Here is a 19,141-nt window from a genome sequence, read left to right as displayed (position 1 = left end):
CAGATGAAGAAACAGACACAGAGAGACGTGACGTGTCTCCAAGATTATACAATAAGGAAGTAGTGGATAGGGTTAAATGACAGAATGATAGATAGATAAATGTACAGATGGATAGATAGATGAAAAAATCTATCAAACTAGATCTAGGAACCAAAACAATTGTCGTCTGAGAAGGGATTTTCGAAATTTTGCATATTCAGGGCACAGATACCAGCTTTTAGTGTTAATTACTGGAAAAACCTTGTAGATTAAAACCATTCTCACATATGCAGCTTTGCAGGATTTTCACTGCAGCATTGATTTTGAAAGCTCCAATTTAAAAACAACCAAAATTTCTTTTTAAGAGTGATGTGATTAAATAAACTCTGATACAAGCATTATTGAATATATTGTAACAGTTTAAAAAAATGAAGTCACCATTTTGAAGATGGTTAAAATATGTTGTTTAAAAACACATAAGACCAACTATATGACGGTAAGAGTGAACCCTAAGGTAAACTATAGACTTTGGGTGATTGCAATGTGTCAGTGTAGGTTCATCTTTGGAAAGAAACTCACCATCCTGGTGAGTGATGTTGATAATAGGGGAAGTATGCATGTGTGGGGGTAGGGAGTACATGGGAAATCTCTGTACCTTCCTCTCAATCTTCTTGTGAACCTAAAACTGCTCTTAAGAAGTATGTAAAGGGGCTTCCCTGGTGGTGCAGTGGTTGAGAGTCCACCTGCCAATGCAGGGGACACGGGTTCGTGCCCCGGTCCGGGAAGATCCCACATGCCGCGGAGCGGTTGGGCCCTTGAGCCATGGCTGCAGAGCCTGAGCGTCCAGAGCCTGTGCTCTGCAACGGGAGAGGCCATAACAGTGAGAGACCTGTGTACCACAAAAAAAAAAAAAAATGTATGTAAAAATAGGAATCCTCCTGCACTGTTGGTGGGAATGTAAATTGGTGCAGCCACTATGGAGAACAGTATGGAGGGTCCTTAAAAATCTGAAAATAGAACTACCATATGATCCAGCAATCCCACTCCTCAGCATATATCCAGAGAAAAGTAATTTGACAAAATACATGCACCCCTATGTTCATAGCAGCACAGTTTACAATAGCCAAGACATGGAAGCAACCTAAATGTCCATTGACAGATGAATGGGTAAAAAAGATGTGGTAAATATATACAATGGAATACTACTCAGCCATAAAAACAAAATAATGCCATTTGCAGCAGTATGGATGGACCTTCAGATTATCATACTAAATGAAGTAAGTCAGATAGAGAAAGACAAATATTATGTGATATCATTTATATGTGGAATCTAATAAAAATGATACAATTTATGTACAAAACGAAAATAGACTCACAGATGTAGAAAACAAACTTACAGTTACCAAAGAGGATGACGGGAGGAGAGATAAATTAGGAGTTTGAGATTAAAATATACACACTACTATATATAAAATAGATAAACAATAAGGATGTACTGTATAGCACAGGTAACTATATTCAATATCTTGTTATAACCTATAGTGGAAAAGAATCTGAAAAAGAATATGTGTGTGTGTGTATATATATATGTATATATACACACACACACATATAACACATAACAAAATATATTCTCCAAAAGTGATGTATATACGGAGGAAAAGATTTGGAAGTACATGTATCATGTTGATATCAGTGTATCAGTATAACCTATCTCAAAAGAATTAGGTGTAGGTGATCAGAGGAGAACTTTAGCTTTATTGAAGATTTGATTATTTTTAAATAATGAAAATGTATATTAATTATATAATATAAAACTGTCTAAACAAATAATCCCAATTAATTGTTCCTTCTGGTTTTAATATTTTTTGTCCAAGAGACATGATTTTACACTGTATCTATTAGGCAAGAGATAGTGCCTGTCAAAGAGTTGGGAATTGCAGAATGTCGCCATTTTATTTATTTGTTTGTTTGTTTGTTTATTGGCCGCATCATGCACGCAGCATGAGGGATCCTAGTCTCACAACCAGGGATCGAACCCTTGCCCCTGCAGTGGAAGCACAGAGTCTTAACCACTGGACCACCAGGGAAGCCCCAGAGTGTCCCCATTTTAATGCCTCTTTGAAAGACTTATCTTAAGAAATCAACATGGTTCCAGGCAGGGCACCAATGATTGGATTCACCTTCAAAGATCCCTAGTACCAAGCTTGCAATAAGCACCTTTTCAAGCAGTTCTGCAGTGAACCAGGACTTGCCATGTGCCCTGTAAACTCTTAATGTTCAATTTTTTTCAGCACTGATATAGTGCTTAAAACAGCATCTTGCTTTTGGTAGGTTCTTTAAAATCTTATCAACTTGGTGTCTTTCCATCTTAAAGGGTGGCTCCCTTAACATTTAGCTATTGTCTACATTTTCTTTCCCCCAAACACAAGTTCAAATGAAAATCAACTGTGCTGGTTCATCGTGAAACAAGCAACGTCTTTCACAAAGTGTCTGCTCAAGTTTCTCGCCAAAAACCTGAAGAGGAACAAAGAGGGAGAGTTTCTGCAGAAAATCTGGGAGCAGTAATTCTGTGCATAGGCAGCTGAAAAAGGAACTTAGGTTTTCCCATACAGACAACACGTTAAGGTCTTCAGCGTGTGTTTGTGAAGTTGCTATTTTGTGTTAGACCCTGTTCTAGGCTCTCCACAAAGAAGAAAGAAGAAAGGAATGAGTTAAAGGCAGCAAGAATGACCTTGGTTCTCCTGCACTGTTGGAGACTTTTAACATTTGAGGATATGCTTTGAAAAAAAAAAAAATGCAACCAAGCAAACTTCTAATACGACTCTCTCCCTTCCTCCTCCTGGCCCCGTTCTTAGTTATGGGGTCTTCACACAGTATTTTATTGTAAAAGCCTAGTAGTATTACAGCATTTACTATTTATATTTGGATAATTTTAAAATTTCCCTGGCATTTCAAGTCTCCTAAGTATCAAATTTTATGTTTATATTAACCCCCTGTCTTTCGGGCCAAATCCTATGAGACTTTTTCCTGTCTGCTTGATTACTAACTATTGAAAGGTTAAGTCTCATACACACAAACCAGCTACTTTCTTTCTTCTTATTATCAAAATACGAACATGTTCCAAAACCATCTACTGCATATTTCACAGAAATGGGTGCCAATGACACACTTTTTAAAAAGAAAATATTGGTCTATATTAGAATAATTTTGTACTCTAAATGGTGTTAGGAAACTGGTGAAAAGTTACGTGATTTCTGTGCCATGTGTTTTATTCATCTCTAGTTATAGAAGCACATTTGTAACTTGTGGTCAGGAAGGGAAGATAAATAGAGTTCACCAATAGGGAGAAGGATTCGGATGATTTCAGTTGCTGGAACGCCTCTGCCAGAGTCATTATGAGCTCTAATAATACGTAGGCAACTTATCCTTTTTCCTTTGTAATTTCCTCAAAAATTATTTACTAGTCTATTCAAGATTTAACAAATCTTTTTCTTAATGCAGTCTGCTACATTAAATTAAAAACATTTCAACCCATTTCAGAACCATTCTACATGGAAAGAAAAATATACAACTTTGACAGGCTAGTATTTACAAGGAAGAAAAGGTCTTAGAAAGTTATTTTTCTCCATCTTTCATATTAAGCCATTACAAATTTTGCCAAACTAAATATCTTGTGAAGATTTTTATAAAATAGCCTTGTAATAAGGCACTAATATCACGTTTTACTTTCAAGTGAAAAAGACAGTTAAACTTACTTGATGGAAAATTATTTTAAAACATGGCTTTCTGTGTAGCATGTAATGAAGTATAATGCAATTCCATATAGAACTCTTCCCTCTGCTTCTGTTGCTAGATGCACAAAACAGACTTCTTTCTAACACGATTCTCCTGTACCCGCACTCTAGGAGGGTTCCAGTGAGCTCCACTTAGTATTTTTGTTGAGCGTCTCAGGTTCAAAAAAAATTCTATATATTCTTGTTTCAGTTATGATCTTTTATAATCTTATCTATCACTCATTCATATTGGAGTAATAAAAAATTACAATATGACTTGTCAATTTCTAGCAATTGGGGAAAAAATGAAGATTTTTTCAGGAATAATGGCAAACACTGTCTAAATGTGTCTTTTTGGAAGAACAAAACATTCTAATTTTCTGAAATACCCTATGCAGAGGTCATATCTGTTTTGTTCACCAGCTCATTCACTGTGCTTCACAAGTACACTGCATATGGTGGCCATCAACATAGAAGAATACACATTTTACAAATGAACAAACAGGCCATACTAAGTTGGAATGTTCTAGGGCAAGGTTTCCCCTTCAAATGGGTTTATTTTTCATAGATAAGACAATTCCTAGGAATAAAATAGCCATCGTTTTCATCTAAGAACAGCTTATGAAAATTTGTTGTAGCCAGGACTAAACAAGGTACTTAATGGTGTAAATTATATTATTAAATTACTTCAGATTTTCTCAGGTGAGTTCATATCAACTGTACTTTTATCTCCCTTTCTATCAATTAATAGATTAAATTGCAAGCACAGTGGGATCAATTGTGCATTTGTAACATTTTGTTTGATTTCACATATGCAGGTATGTGTACACACACACTCAAAGCAAATTATCTAGATAACAGCACTCCAAAAAATTAATGGAAATATTAATATTATTTCAGTTACCATACAATCTTCCCTGCTTCTCTTGTCATAAAAAATTTAAACTTCATGATTCAGATGTACTGTTTTAAGTACCAAAGTAATCTTTTTATTTTGAATATACCTGGTTACCCATCCATATTTGAGAGGCTCTGGAAAGGTCAGCTCACAAGTTGTGGAGTTCAGTTTTGGTTAGCTTTTGTCGATGTAGGCATTCCATAATTTTATTACTGCCAGTTTGATTTTAATTTGAACTGCATCTTTCAACATATGAAGGCAAGTCCTACTTACAGTATTTTAAAATGAATTACTGAATGATTTGCTGATGAAACATTTGGGGGATACAAGAAACATCGTTGGATGATTTAATAGACCAAATGAAGGTATATCCAGAGGGTATATTTATTGTGGCTACTTGATTTGCAACATATGACCCCACCACTTTCTGTGCAGAACTGCTGCTCTGGTTTTTGCTTACCTCCAACACTGGACATTCTGGAGGAATCCTGATGAGAGCCGGATTTATTGCGGTTTTGATTTTTCCTTTTGTTGGCTGCTCTCACAGATCGGAGAAGTACCTCACTAGCCTTGAAAAAGGCCACCATGAATGGTTGTTTTGACTGAGGCCCGTGTCTTCCCACGAGACCAGCCGACTTCACATTGATGCTGTGTCCTAGAACAGAAGGAAGGAGCACTGGGTTTATGAAGAAGAAATGAAGTTTACCTGATGGGAATGAACTCAGAGGGTACTTGGGAAAAGGGAGACGTTTTAAAACACTATCAGAATGTTTTCTTTGCAGGCCAAAGATTCTTATAAACATGGAAAGTTTACTATTACAGACAATTATCCATGCTTGGTTTTCCATTTTGTATACCTCTTTGGCCACAGAACACCCTCAGGCCTTCACTGATGGTCCCTTCTCAGACCTAGAAGTTGGCAATGTTCTAAATGGAAAGGCTTGACGCCCATTAGCCTGGAAATGTCCATGTTAAATAGCAATTTCAAAAAATTAGCTACAGGCGCTTCTACATTAGGTGCCCTATAATTTTCCTCCATGTGATAAAATCTGAATGGCTGGCTGGGTGTTTCTATTTTCACCAGCTTCTTTGGAGACTTTCCAGTGTTAATTAGTGTTGATAGCCTCCCCCCTCACCTCTGGCCTGTGCCCAGCGATCTTTACAAAGCTGTGGTCTACTTAAAGCTCTTCAAAGATCCTTCCAGAACCCCTGCTGGGATGGAGCTTTGCTGTAAGCTCCAGGTCTTTCTCCATGTAAAGGATTTTGAAACAAACATGAAAATTATGGAATCCCTCCCCTTCTGAACTTGGACATGCCCAAATTATGTTTACTGAAAGGATTTCAGAAGATGCAAAACAAGCCTGGAGATGCTCAGGAAAGAAAAAAAAAATTCCAGGTGAGCTTGGAGACTCACCTTGGTCTCTAAACCAGCCTGTGTCCCAGACCCTTTTGAGCCCTTGGAGTGGTTGTTTATCAGAAAAGGAGTGCACCCAGGGCCTGGGCAGGAATGGGTGAGAAGTGTCCTAGAGACTAGAAGTAGATGTTGAGAAAGTATTTCTCCTTCTGGGATAGTAATAATAATTCTTAGCATTATAAATGATAAGTATTATCATTATAAAAAGACGTGTTTGGAGCACTTGCTGTGTACTCTAGGCATTTTTCTAAGTGTTTTCCATGCATTAATTAAGGTGATTCCACAAATACCTTAGGAGTTAGGTATTACTCTTTCCCCCTTTTTACAATTCACTCTTGCTATGGTCTTCTCATTTAAAATAATTACCACAGAAAATTATATATATGTATATATGTGTGTGTATATATAAAGAAAACTGTTAGTTGATATAGAATTCAATGAAAATCACCCAGAGAGGACGAACTGTTTAACCTTAAGTTGTACCTTTAGGTGAGAATTACTCAAAAGTCATGCAAAAAAAAAAAAAAATTCTACTCCAGATACAGAAGTTACCAATCTTTTCAGAGTAATATATCATGTGGTTTCAAATACGTGTGTGATTGGCCCTGCCTTGCACCCGGAAAGATGTGCAGGTTTTCTAAAAATATTTACTCAGTCACGACTGTGGAGTAGCCTCAGTCCATTCTAAGACCAGACCCACCTTGGAAGAAAAGGGAACAGGTCCCTAAAATCAATGGCATTTTAGCAAATAAACTCTTGCTCTTAACACAGTTTATTTTGGCAGCATAAACACTTTTGTGTATACTTGTATTGTGCAGGCACCCTCTACCATCAGAAAATGAGACTGTGTTATGTGAGTCTGTGCAGCTGTAGGGAGGAACACAGAGGTCCTTTAAAGGTGGAGATATTGGTTTAAAAAAATGCGTGTGTGTCAGTGCAGGCAGCATCCATCAGCGTCCTCAACAATTGCTCATTGGGAAAACTTGTTGCTTTCTTACAAATATGAAAACGGCCACCGGCTTCCCAAATGCCACTTCACTCTGTCCTAGCAGAGAAAGAACTTTCAAATAATCAGAGCAGTAAACCTTAAACAAATAAGCGTATGGGTTTCTCTTTTAAATGCAAACTTACAGTGGCTCCATGCCAGAGTCTATATTTCTTAGAAAAACTATATCACTGGCATAAATGAAAGAGGCAGTTTGATTTGTGGTTGGAGTAGTTTCCATTCTACTTCCACTGTAACAAATGTATTAATTCAGCTCAGACTTCCTCCTTCTGGCAGCCTTTTTGCTGTAAAAAGAGAAATTAGAAGTTCCAGCCAAATACCATACCTTGAACTGACCCACCTCAATACATAAACACTTTTACAACATGTTTATTCAGGTGTAGCACTTGAAATTGGTTTAAGATGTTTCCAGTGACAGAGAGTGCAGCAAAAGAAAAAAAAAAAAAAACGGAACTGAGAAACTTGACTGTGATGGAAGAGAATAACTGGTGATCTGTTCTTTAAATTTTGGATTTTTTTTCAGTCTTGGAGCACAACATAAAAGGTATTTGTTGAGCTTTGAGTTTGATGTTTTAATGAAGTGATAATTTAACAGGAACAAAATTTTTACTTGTATACATGGATGACTGCAGAAATAATTTTTAATATATGATCTTTCTAATACTGAAATAGGTTGCTACACGATGGCCACGAATGGAATACAGAAAAATCAGTTTTCCGTTCATTACAATACACACTGACCCTTTTCCAGTTAAATAAGCATTGAACCCAGAGTTCCAAGTTTCCTTGGGTTTGCAAGAGGATTCCTTTTGTTATTGTTCGAAAGACTTTCAATATTTTGATTTTTATCTGTGGAGAAAGAAGACTGCTCTCAAGATTTATGTTTTGAAAACTGTAAAGATGTGTGTGTGTGTGACAAATATGGGTTTCTTGGGCTTTATGTGTGACAAATATGGGTTTCTTGGGTTTTACAAAGGTGGATATTGTGTGTGAAGCAAAGTCCCCTTCAAACCAATGTGAACTCCCTTTAAAATAACTTTTGATATTATTAAGTTTCCTCTTGGTTCCCTTTCCACTTCAGCAAAGATGTGACTATTAAGATTCCATAAGTTCATACTTACTCACTGGCTCTTGATCTTTAGCTACACTGTGGAAGCATTAACTATATGACCTTGTCCTTCAGACACATTATACCTCCCTTGATTATGTTGACTGAACCTTTTGATTAGGGCTGAACAGTTATTTTTCTTAGAAGTGCTAATAGAAACCCAGACTATATTGCAGGTATTAAAAATAGTGACTATTTTATAAAATCTATTTAACAATGTTGAATTTTATTATTAAAGGTACAGGATGTTTTAGATACTGCAAATGTATCAGTAAAGAAACCTACCTAAAACATTTTGATTTAGGAAAACTGTATGTAGGTGTGTATTAGCGTGGTTTTATTTTTCAAAGCTAATCTTCATTTTTGACTTATTAAAAAATGTAGGTAGGAAACATATATACATTAAGGACTGAATATTCAGTGGATAGCAGATGCAAACTATTATATAGAGGATGGATAAACAACAAGGTCCTACTGCATAGCACAGGGAACTATATTCTGTATCCTGTGCTAAACCATAATGGAAAAGGATGAAAAATAATAAATATATATATGTATAACTGAAAAAATAAAAAGAATATACAGTGGAAATAAACATAACTTGGGGTAATAAAAAGAGCATTAAAATAAAAGGCTGATAAGGGACACCAGCTTGAATCCAAGCTTAATCATTTTAAGATTCAGACAAGTTTAGGTATAGCTAGAACATGGGTAAGCTAAATTCACCAGGCATATATTTGGAAAAGAATAGAAAAACCTGTAGGGAGAGAACACACTGGAAGGAACAGGTGAACCCCTAGAGTACAGATTCAGAACAATGTCTCAGTGAGTATAAGGAAGCAGGGATTTTGAGTCTGTAACTCAGTGTTCCTTCTGGCCTTGCTCCAATGTTTGCATGATTAACTTCTTAAGAACCAGGGGATTCAAGAAAATCTAACAGACCTATTTTTACCCAAAGTCCCTGTAAAATCTTGGGAGGGAGGGCAAGGGAACCCTACTTTGGAGTTTGGTTAATGGTGTGATGCAAGTGGTGATCAAAGATTCTTCTTACATCAGAAGAGTGGCTTCCAAGTAGCTCCACAATGGTACAAGATGGCAGCACCATAATGTAGGTAGGTCCAAGATGAGTTCCTGTACCATCATCAGCTTCAGAGAGTGGTAACAGTTCAAAGGCAAGCAAAGCAGCAATTTCATGGCATTGGGTCTTTTAAGGTGGATCAAAAACTGTCCCAAAGTGAGAGGCAGGGCAAGTGATGGGATGAACTGGTCCTAGAACAAGAGGACACTTCTCTTGTGTCACATCTGATGTTGTACACTAGGAAGAGGGAAGGGCAGTGATCTGCTAAATGCATGGGGTGAGAGCAAGAGAGGGAGAAGAACTTGATCCCTGGGAGTTGTTCAAGTTTAAATACACATGGGATCTCCCACACAAATAGGAGAGGAGATAGAAAAGGTTCTTTGAAGGATATACCAGCATTCCAGTGATTTCACTGATGGCAGCTGGACACAAAGAAACATGGTGCCCAATTATCCCAGGTTTCTGTATCACAGAATTCTTGGATCATAAAATAAAAGGGTGATGAGAAAAAAATATGGGAGTCCAGAGTTTGATACGGGCAGAGGTATCATCTCTTGCATTTATGAAAAGAATGCCCATTAAATCTTTCCATGTGAATGTTTTTTAGAACTATTCCTAACCTGACCATCTTGTTTTCATCTCGAAATTACTCAACAGGTACTGAGGGAAGAGAAGCAATTTGAGAAGCAAAGATATGGGCATTTCTCAGTTTTATTAACTACAGAATGAATAAAGGTGGGGTTAGGATGGTATAGTCTAAAGAAATAATTATTCTTTTCACACAGGTATCAAGAAGATAGTATGTGAGGCTGGCGCTTTGACTTACACATTTTGCCATAACTGAAGATGGATTCAAGACATCCAGATCTTCTCCTCTGACCCTTATGACTTTATATAAGCCTGGGGGTCAGGATATTGTATTCACATCTGCCTAAGGACACAACTAACTATTTTGAAATTTAGAATCATCGAGACAGTAGTCTGGCAAACAAAAGAGCCATCCCCAGCTCACTAGTTTTGTATTTCAGACCATTCTTTTTGGAAAATGTGACTTTCAAAATGTATGTTTCTTTAAAAACAGGGTTATTAAAGGAGCCTCTGACAAAACAGCTCTTTAGCTCTTTTGATGTTATAAGGACAAGTGGTTCCAAATATGAGCATTTAGTTTCCCTCCAGAATACACAATTTGAAAAGCATTCACTTGAGGATTTATCAGAGTCTAAACGTTGATATCACTATAAGATGTTAGCATAAATTCCACTGTTTTCTTTCCTATAAACCCACAGTATTGAACACTTAACCCAAAACACCTGTGATGAAACTTGTGCACAAATTACCTATTCTTCATTTTGAAAGACGCTTACAGCATCCTTTGTGGACTAGTTCGCAGAAAACATTTAAATCACTGTACTGTTTCTCATTTACATATTCTCTTGCTCTTTGCTTAGTTTCAATCTGTGATTAAATCTGATTCTGGTACTCTTAAATTATAGTTTCTGTGGCTCTAAATTATACTGGATTCATACCCTTTTTAGAAACAGATGATTTAAAATGTGCAGAATTCTCTACCCGGCATATAGACTAAATCATTTTTATATCAGATTTTAAGGAATGTGGGAGAGATAGAATTTTGTCTACTTAAATTCCATATACGTTTTAACTCAGTGAAATCTTGAATTAAGCAAATTGTAATCTTGCTATGAATTTCAACTATGTCATACTTTGATGAAAAATTTGCATAGTTTCTAGTTTTACAGTAAAAGCACAGACCTACTGCCAGATATTTGTAGTATCATAAATAGAATTTTACATCGTGCTCAGAATTTTCCTGATTTTAAGATTGTTTACATTGCCTTACAATCTCAAACAAAAACAATGAAAAGCTGGGATTTTAAACTATTTCAGTGATACTGAAAACTCCCAGTAATTTGGTACTGGTTAAAAAATATATTGGTATTGAACTTCAGAGTACAAGGTAGTTAGATGTTTTTTAATGATTCTTCATGGTGATTCTGGGCTTCTGTTTAACAAGCCAGGCTCATCATGCAATTTCTTTGCCAGATCTTTTCGTTTTCTTCTTTATCCCAACATTTAAAAGAGTAAATTAATTTGTTCTATATAATTATATGTTGACAATTATACAGTCATTATTAAAAAGTAACAGGACTTCCCTGGTGGTCCAGTGGTAAAGAATCTGCTTTACAGTGCAGGGGACGCGCGTTCAATCCCTGGTCAGGGAACTAAGATCCCACATGCTGAGGGACAACTATGTCCACACACCACAACTACTGAGCTCATACACCTCAACTAGAGAGCCTGCATGCCACGAACTACAGAGCCCACACACTGTGGAACCTGCACGCCACAACTAGAGAGAGAAAAACCTGCACTCCACAACTGGAGAGAAGCCCATTGCCACAACAAAATATCCCACGTGCCTCAATGAAGATCCCGTGTGCTGCAACTAAGACCCGACGCGGCCAAAAATAAAATAAAATAAATAATAAATAAATAAATACAAAAATAAAAAGTATCAAAAACAAAAGAAGCGTCAAGTGTAATAACATGTGTGAATAAGGATAAGATTCTGTAGCTGATGATAGAGAAGAAAAGAAACATTGGGGGTATGACATCCACAGATGGCAACAGGAGACCATGTCCTGACATGCAAACATGAATGGTAGTTTGAGTATTATCTGCAGACAAGAAATGTGTTTACAATTCCTGGTAAATTCCTGGTAACACTGCAATAGAAGAAATTCATTTTCCTCTAGGATTGGGGTATGGGAAGGAAAAAGTTTAAAGGAGGAAGAGATTTTTTAAAGAGTTTCCATTCTTTCTAAAGTGTTTATAGAAGGGATTCTCATGCCCTGCCGTCTGAAAAAGTCATGGGGATTAGTAAAGAAATTGGAATATTTGGTCAGAAACACGGGTATGATGGCTCAAGGCATGATAGGGGGAAAATGCAAATAGTTGAGAACTGTAGCTCAAGAAATTTCTGAAAGGTGGGGTGGGGGGTTGCTTGGAGGAAGAAAGGCCAAGAAACATAAAGGAGCAGGGCCAGAGGTTTATGCCTTGTTGGGGAAGCTTTCCAGAATATTCAAATTTTTTATTACATTGAAGGTGGGACTGAGATGATGGAAAAGGATTAGTCTCCTTCCATGGGACATGGTCTGAAATGTGAAGGCTTACTGTCTCAGGCGTGACAAGCCCCACAAATGCTTTTTACTGGGGCCCTCTTTTCAGCTAGTGGAAATATGAATCTCAAACTAGGAACTGTAGTTCACCTTCGCATAAGCACTTACGTACTTTTTAATAGCTCCTCTCTTTATATATAGAGCCTTTCCCCTGAGGCCCTATGAATTTTACAGACATCATCTGTCACATGCCCCCCAAAGATTGGTTAGCTGTTGATCTTACAGGTCTCATTTATTTTAAGAAAGCAGAAACATTCTTTTCACAAAACCATGGGAAGAGTGAATTATTTTTAGTCTCTTTTCCAGTTATTATGTGACTTCTTAAAATAAAAAATGTGTACACACACATATACTTCTTTCCTTTAAAATCACAGGGGAGTTAAATAAAACTATAATGAAAGCAGGGTTTCAGCAGAAATCAACCAAAATGTCTTCAAAAACTATTTTTACGTGTTAAGATATCAATGAAGAAAAGCTTTTAGACATAAACTCATTTGAGTTTGTTTCATAGCAGTGAAATTAATTTCAGACTCTGCATTTTATCTCTAGTGGATTAAAGTAGAGTTTGCAATGAACTTAATGCAGTTACTTGGGAAATTTATGAGTGCCTAAAGGAAACATTCTTTTTTACCAGCTTATATGATATATTATTCAAAAAGGACTTTTATCATACAGAAAAACATAGTTCATTAAATGTTTGACCTTCCCTTTCAATTTGATACATGAACCTGTGAAATGATCATAAGCTACTTCTAGAATCTTTAGAATAGTCAAGAACTACCAAAATGGAGGAGAAATAAATCATTTTGACACTTAATAAAGAGAAAGAGTGAAAGGAATTAAAAGGTGTTTTCCAAAATACATAGTGAAGGCTTGATACTGAATACCTATATACCATGATAAGTGTCTACCTTTTGCCAAAAAAAGAAAAAAAAAAGTGGAGTTAAGACATTTGGGACTTAGTTCTTTCCTTCACATATGAAGATTGGATCACAAAACATTCTTCTGAGCAAAGAGAAGCAGAATCTTTCTTCACTTTTTGTCATGTCTCTGGCCACAGCAGAATGTGAGCTAGCCTTCCCCACATAAAGGACAAAGTGAGACCTCACACCACCATGATTTCATAGTGGACACCAGAGCAAAAGCATCCTTCTGACCTGTCCACATGCAATATGACAGTTGGGTTCCCAGGGTGCCTACCTTTTGGTCAGTGTGGGTCAGAAGCAAATCTGATCTCACAGCCTACGTAGAACTATCATGTTTCTATCAGTTTATCACCTCACAGAGAAATCATCTGACCACCTCCACTCATAAATAGAGCTGATACCCAAAAGTCATAACAAGCAAGCCTTTCAAAAGCATCAGGGAAATTTGGATTTGAGAAGATGAGCCAGTTCAGTCCTTCTGAAGTTAAGAAAGAAGCAACAGCTGCCATTTTGAAGCTTGGTAATTTATCAGTTGTTTTACATACATCATCTTATGTACTCCTCCCCAAAACACAATGGTTACATTTTTTAAATGAATAAAATAAGGCTCAGAGAAGGATCATGTTTTCAACTCAGCCCTGTCGACCCTAAGTACTACCCTATTCCTTTAAGTACACAGAGTTCCCCTTTGTTAGAGATTGTTTAGGGCTGATGCTTTCCTGTTGGGTCTCTGCTCCCCACCTTGAAAAGATTGGAGGAATCCATCCATCTCCTGGGTCTGACAGTGATACACACATTGTGTTTGTCAAGGACACTGTGGTAGCTGCTGGTTTTGTGATGTTTAAGGTCAGACTTTCCTTAGTAAGTGGGAAGACCATTCAACACTCCTTCCAACCATGACAACACAGGTGGTCCCCCCCTACTTTCCATTTCCCTCAAATTGAAACTTGACAATTCGACTGCAGAGAAGTTAGAATCCATGTTCAAGGAGCTGAGATATACAGTTTCCCTATCAAAGTATTTTCCGTCTAATTTCAAGTTTTGATCCCCACTTGTAATATATACTGTTGTCTTTGGCGGGTAGATGCTTTGGTTTGTTTTGGTTTTCCTTTGTCCCTGGGAGTCTACACCAGCTGAGTCAAAGTTTAGCCTCAGCACCAGTGACTGCTGATGCCTTAAACGACTAAAGGCTCTCTCTTCTTCCCATTGTGCTCTGTACTCGTGATACAAAGCCAGCACTGCCCTTGTTCTGCAATATATCTTTAAGAAATATGTTCAGCGATGTTAAACTTATAGGGGAAAGAACAATGGAAGAGACGGAGTTAACTCCGAACGATGAGAATACGGAGAATCTCATATTCTGCCTGGCCCCAAATCAATACTACCATGAACATATTTACCCCTCAGATCATTAGTCAAAGCAGAGTTAGAGCCTAGAATAGAGAATATAACAAACAATAAAAACTGGAATATGTTTCTGACCTTGGGATTTGTTTGGCAAGATGGGTGCTCCACAGTTACTGTTTTGAATTAGGGAAAATCCAAAACAGAAATACAGATGTCGCCAAACACTTCCATATCCCTTTTCATTAAGGGAAATCTAAAAAATGGTAAAATACCTCTTTCACCAGATAATGAAGGAAGACTAACTCCTGTTTTTTCCGCTTACTTTAAATCGTTGATTTCAAAATTATTTTTCATGTATGTTTTTAGGTTGTGATGCTAAAATTTGGATAAGCGAATGATGTTTACCAAGTGGCTCTCATTCAAATATAAACATACTATAAATTAAAACAAGGAAGTTGCCTTTAAAACCTGGTTTAAAAACATTGTATATATAATAGACATAGTAAAACAGCAAATCCAAGTTTTCCAATTTATTACTGAATATATTCTATAGTCAAATCTATTTTTAAAGAAAAACTGTTTTCTCTCTACCAATCATTATACAAAATTAAACTAGGCTCTGGAGGCCCATTTCAGAGTACCAACCAGAGAAAAATATAATAGAGATAACGAAATGGATATAGATATTTAAAAAGAAACCAGCATCATGATTCTCTATTTTCCAAATAACTAAGGCATCTGTAAATTACATTCAAACCATTTTGTTCAAAATATGAGGTTTTAGCAAAGCAGTTATGGCTCACCCTCTGCTCATAGGGAAAAAAAGTTAAAAAGCAAAGCTAAACACAGTGAAAAATTAAAAACGTGTTTTATTTGCCAGAGATTTTTCTTTTCAATTTTTTTAGGAAAAAATGACCCTAATATGTGCTCCCCAAAATACAATTCAGGGAGTCCTCTTTAGGGCTGGAATAATACCACGTCACCTTCAGCCTTGATGCTGGGAAGGGGGAATGGTGAGATGAGAGAAAGGAGGAATTTCATCCTGACTTTTTGCAAAATAATCAATTAATATGTTTTGGATACTGCTTGCTTGACTAGCCTCAGGTGAGTTTGCTGCACCGTGATTGAAACTACAAACTTGAGTACCAGTTGACACTTAAAAAGGATGGTGGGGGAGGTAGACATGAGGATTCTATGATGGGGAGTGTGGATTAAGGACAGTAAAACAGAGGAGAGAAAACAGAGGAGAACCTAGCAAAATACATTAGTGAGCGACACGGGGCACAAAAGCAGGTGGACGATCGTTACGGAATTCAAAATAAATTAAATTTGGCTAAATTTCATTACATGTTGAAGCTGATCACTGGAAGGAAAATAGTTACTTTTTTCTTCTTTTCAGTCTATAAATTTATCAAATTAATGATAATTGTGTAAGGAGCTAAAAGAAATACTGAAGTAGTTAGATTTAAAAAAACAAAAAATATGGTAAAAATGCTGTTACCTGTTGTGGGTCAGATCACAGTTAAATTCCAGACAGAAAATATAAAAGCCCAAAGGTAATTACCAATAGATCCAACATAAAGTTCAATTTTGTTCTATAACAATAATTATTAATAGCACTGTCCTGTTTGGAAATTATAAAAATGCATTAATTTTTTTCAGTTTGGAATTTATATAAAATTCATATCATTTGTGAGAGTCATAGTGTATAAGATCTGGATAGGAAAACAAATCATTTTTAGGTTCAAAGGCAAGATTCTTGAGCTTTCTAAGGCTAAGTTTCCTTGTGTACAAAATGGGAAAATAGTAAAGATAAAGTAGCCATTCCACTTAAAAAGCTCACCAAATGGCTGGCATCTAATACGCTCAGGAAATATTAGTTTCCATTAGTTATTAATGTTATTTTGATTGACCACCACAGCAAATACATGGTTTGAATACTTATTTTATATGAACTACAGATGAACCTAGGAAATAAAACCTGAATTAATCATGAAAACTAAAAAATACAAAATATTAGCATGGAAGAAAAAAGTACTGCCAAAATCAGGGTTTAAAAAAAGCAGCTATTTGTATAGACAGAAAATAAGTTTTGCTAAGTTGAGTGGGTTTGAAATACATAAAGTATAGTTTATAAAAATCGTATATGACTAAGAGAATTAATTAGAACTTAGGTTGAACAAAGTAGAAATTTAACAGTGTTCCTATATTTATGTTTAGTTCTCTAGCCATGAAAGGTATATTGATGATTTTGCTCATTTTTATGCAGTGTGAAAGGAGCAAAAATCTAAGCACACTGAATGGATTTATGTTCTCTGATGTGCTTTAAGATATTACACAAGTTAGAAAATCCATAAGTCACAGCTTACGTGGGTTTGGAAAATTAACATATACTGATCTTAAACCCCAGAGGAAATCTATGTCATATTTATTTTCAGTAGAAATCTAGTCATTTTTACCATAAAGATACAGGAATTCTTCTCAGTGGAAACTCTTCTGAATCATTCACATAAAATGACCAAGGAAGTTGTTTTGCTTAGCTATCTTTTAAATCTCTCTTATGGCTTGATTCATACTCAAAAAAAAAAAAAGATGTTCTTAGAAACTGACATATTGCCATAGATTTATTTATGTTTTAATGTTTTTAAAATTCTATAGAAATATGATAGAAACAGAAGCCATTTTAAAATGTTCTGGAGAAATTTAGATTAAGTTTTACGTTTCATTATGATACTGAAAAATATACTGTGGTACTTAAAGAAAAAGAAAATATAATCCTACTTAAATGTTGTAATAAGAGCTCTCTAGACACCTTAATAATTATAGATTTTCAGCTGTGAATTTATCTGATCCTTCACATGATCAGTTGGGAATTTGTTTATGCCTGGGTATTACCCCTCTTTTATACACACACACACAAACACACACACACACATTTACCCCAAAAGATGTCTAATATTTCTTACTTCCCTTTATCCATTTCTCCATCTCTGATTTTATATAATATCTTAAGTTTTGGTTTGAATGAAACTATTTAATACCAAGCTCCTTAAGATGGTATATATCTATTCATGGTACCCTCTCGGAATATAATATTTATATGTGTATAATGCTTAAAGTGTGAATATATAAATTATAATTACCTGAGAAATTATCACAAGCAATATAATAATCCCTAGACAAAAGGTCAAATAAATAGTGAATTCTTCTAGTCACACGAGCTCATTCCCTCACAATACAAATAATTCCATAGCCATTAACTCCCAGGTCTTAGGCACTTTATTCTTATGCCTTCAAGCTGCCCTTTTTACACATTGATTTAATTTCTGGACTACAGGGAAAATTTAATTTTACTTATTCATTGTATTTATTTAAGTATTTGAAGATAACTATTCTTCAACTGTCCTCCTAATTTATTCTTAAATATTCATCCAAAAGTCAAGCAAGTATGCTCTAATTATCCTCAGGATTAAACATTAAACATAAAGAAGTACTTCATTTATACTAATATTTACCTAAAACAAACATGAGTATATGTTCCTTTTTCCTACCAGAACATTTAGCAAGATACGCGATTTTTGCAGTTTCTTGAAAGTAGAGACTCTCATTTATTTGTTTGAAACCAATTGTCAGCACCATAAATTCAGCAACAGGGAGCCATATGGTTTTATGAACAAAAAAGACTTAATTGCTTTAAAAGATAAAGTTCAGATAAGGGAAGAGAATATTATCAAATCTCAAAATATTTAAGAGATCCTCTGATAAGTGAACATAATTCAACTTTCTGAACTGAGATATATAATAATGAGAAACTGTAGTCAAAACAGCAGGACAAAAAGAAAAATATCACCCTTGATCTCTGAATTTCTTCTGCTACTTATTAGCACTATGTCAGCTGATATTCAGATTAACTGGCCACATAGATCATTTGACCCTTGAGACAGATAAATAGTCATCTGACAACACAAGGGCTTAATTTGGAAAAATTTTCCCTGAGTTAAAAAAGACTGTATTTGGGAATCTAAGGATAACAGAACAAACTTATTTAATCAGATACTTGCACTGAAAAGCAGCAGATTCCAGGACTTACTAAACTTAAGCAGATTTCACATTAAGAACTCCTCATCTCTCTCAGATAAAGATGCTTACATTTAATAAAAGTAAAAGAATGTCAAGTTAGTAACTCACATATTTATTTAATATATAATGACATGAGGACTTTAGATTATAGAATAGATTTTTCTAATTAGGAGTATATATTCTGTAATTCAAAAGATGTCATGGAATTTTTGAAAAATCTGATTTAAGACAGCATATTTAGAAGATATCACAGGATATTGCAATTTTGGAGAAAAATTTTATCAGTGCTTTAAATTACTCTTCACATAATAAGGAACAATAGAAATAAGCAA

General features: G+C 35.7%; 1 protein-coding gene across 1 annotated transcript in view; it reads right to left on the bottom strand.

Annotated features, from left to right (window-relative positions):
• BMP5 (bone morphogenetic protein 5) overlaps positions 1–19,141 on the bottom strand; it is a gene marked incomplete at its 3' end in the record, with an annotated part of 117,475 nt that overhangs the window by 12,241 nt on the left and 86,093 nt on the right. The window contains exon 4 of the mRNA XM_081247130.1: positions 5,114–5,308. Within this exon, the coding sequence (XP_081103256.1) occupies positions 5,114–5,308 (195 nt within the window). The remainder of the gene's footprint in view (positions 1–5,113; positions 5,309–19,141) is intronic.

This window comes from Mesoplodon bidens (assembly GCF_964165515.1).
Source record: "Mesoplodon bidens genome assembly, chromosome: 10".
Lineage (NCBI taxonomy): Eukaryota > Metazoa > Chordata > Mammalia > Artiodactyla > Ziphiidae > Mesoplodon > Mesoplodon bidens.
Note: the sequence above shows the minus strand (reverse complement) of the source record. Positions and strands in the feature narration are given on the sequence as shown.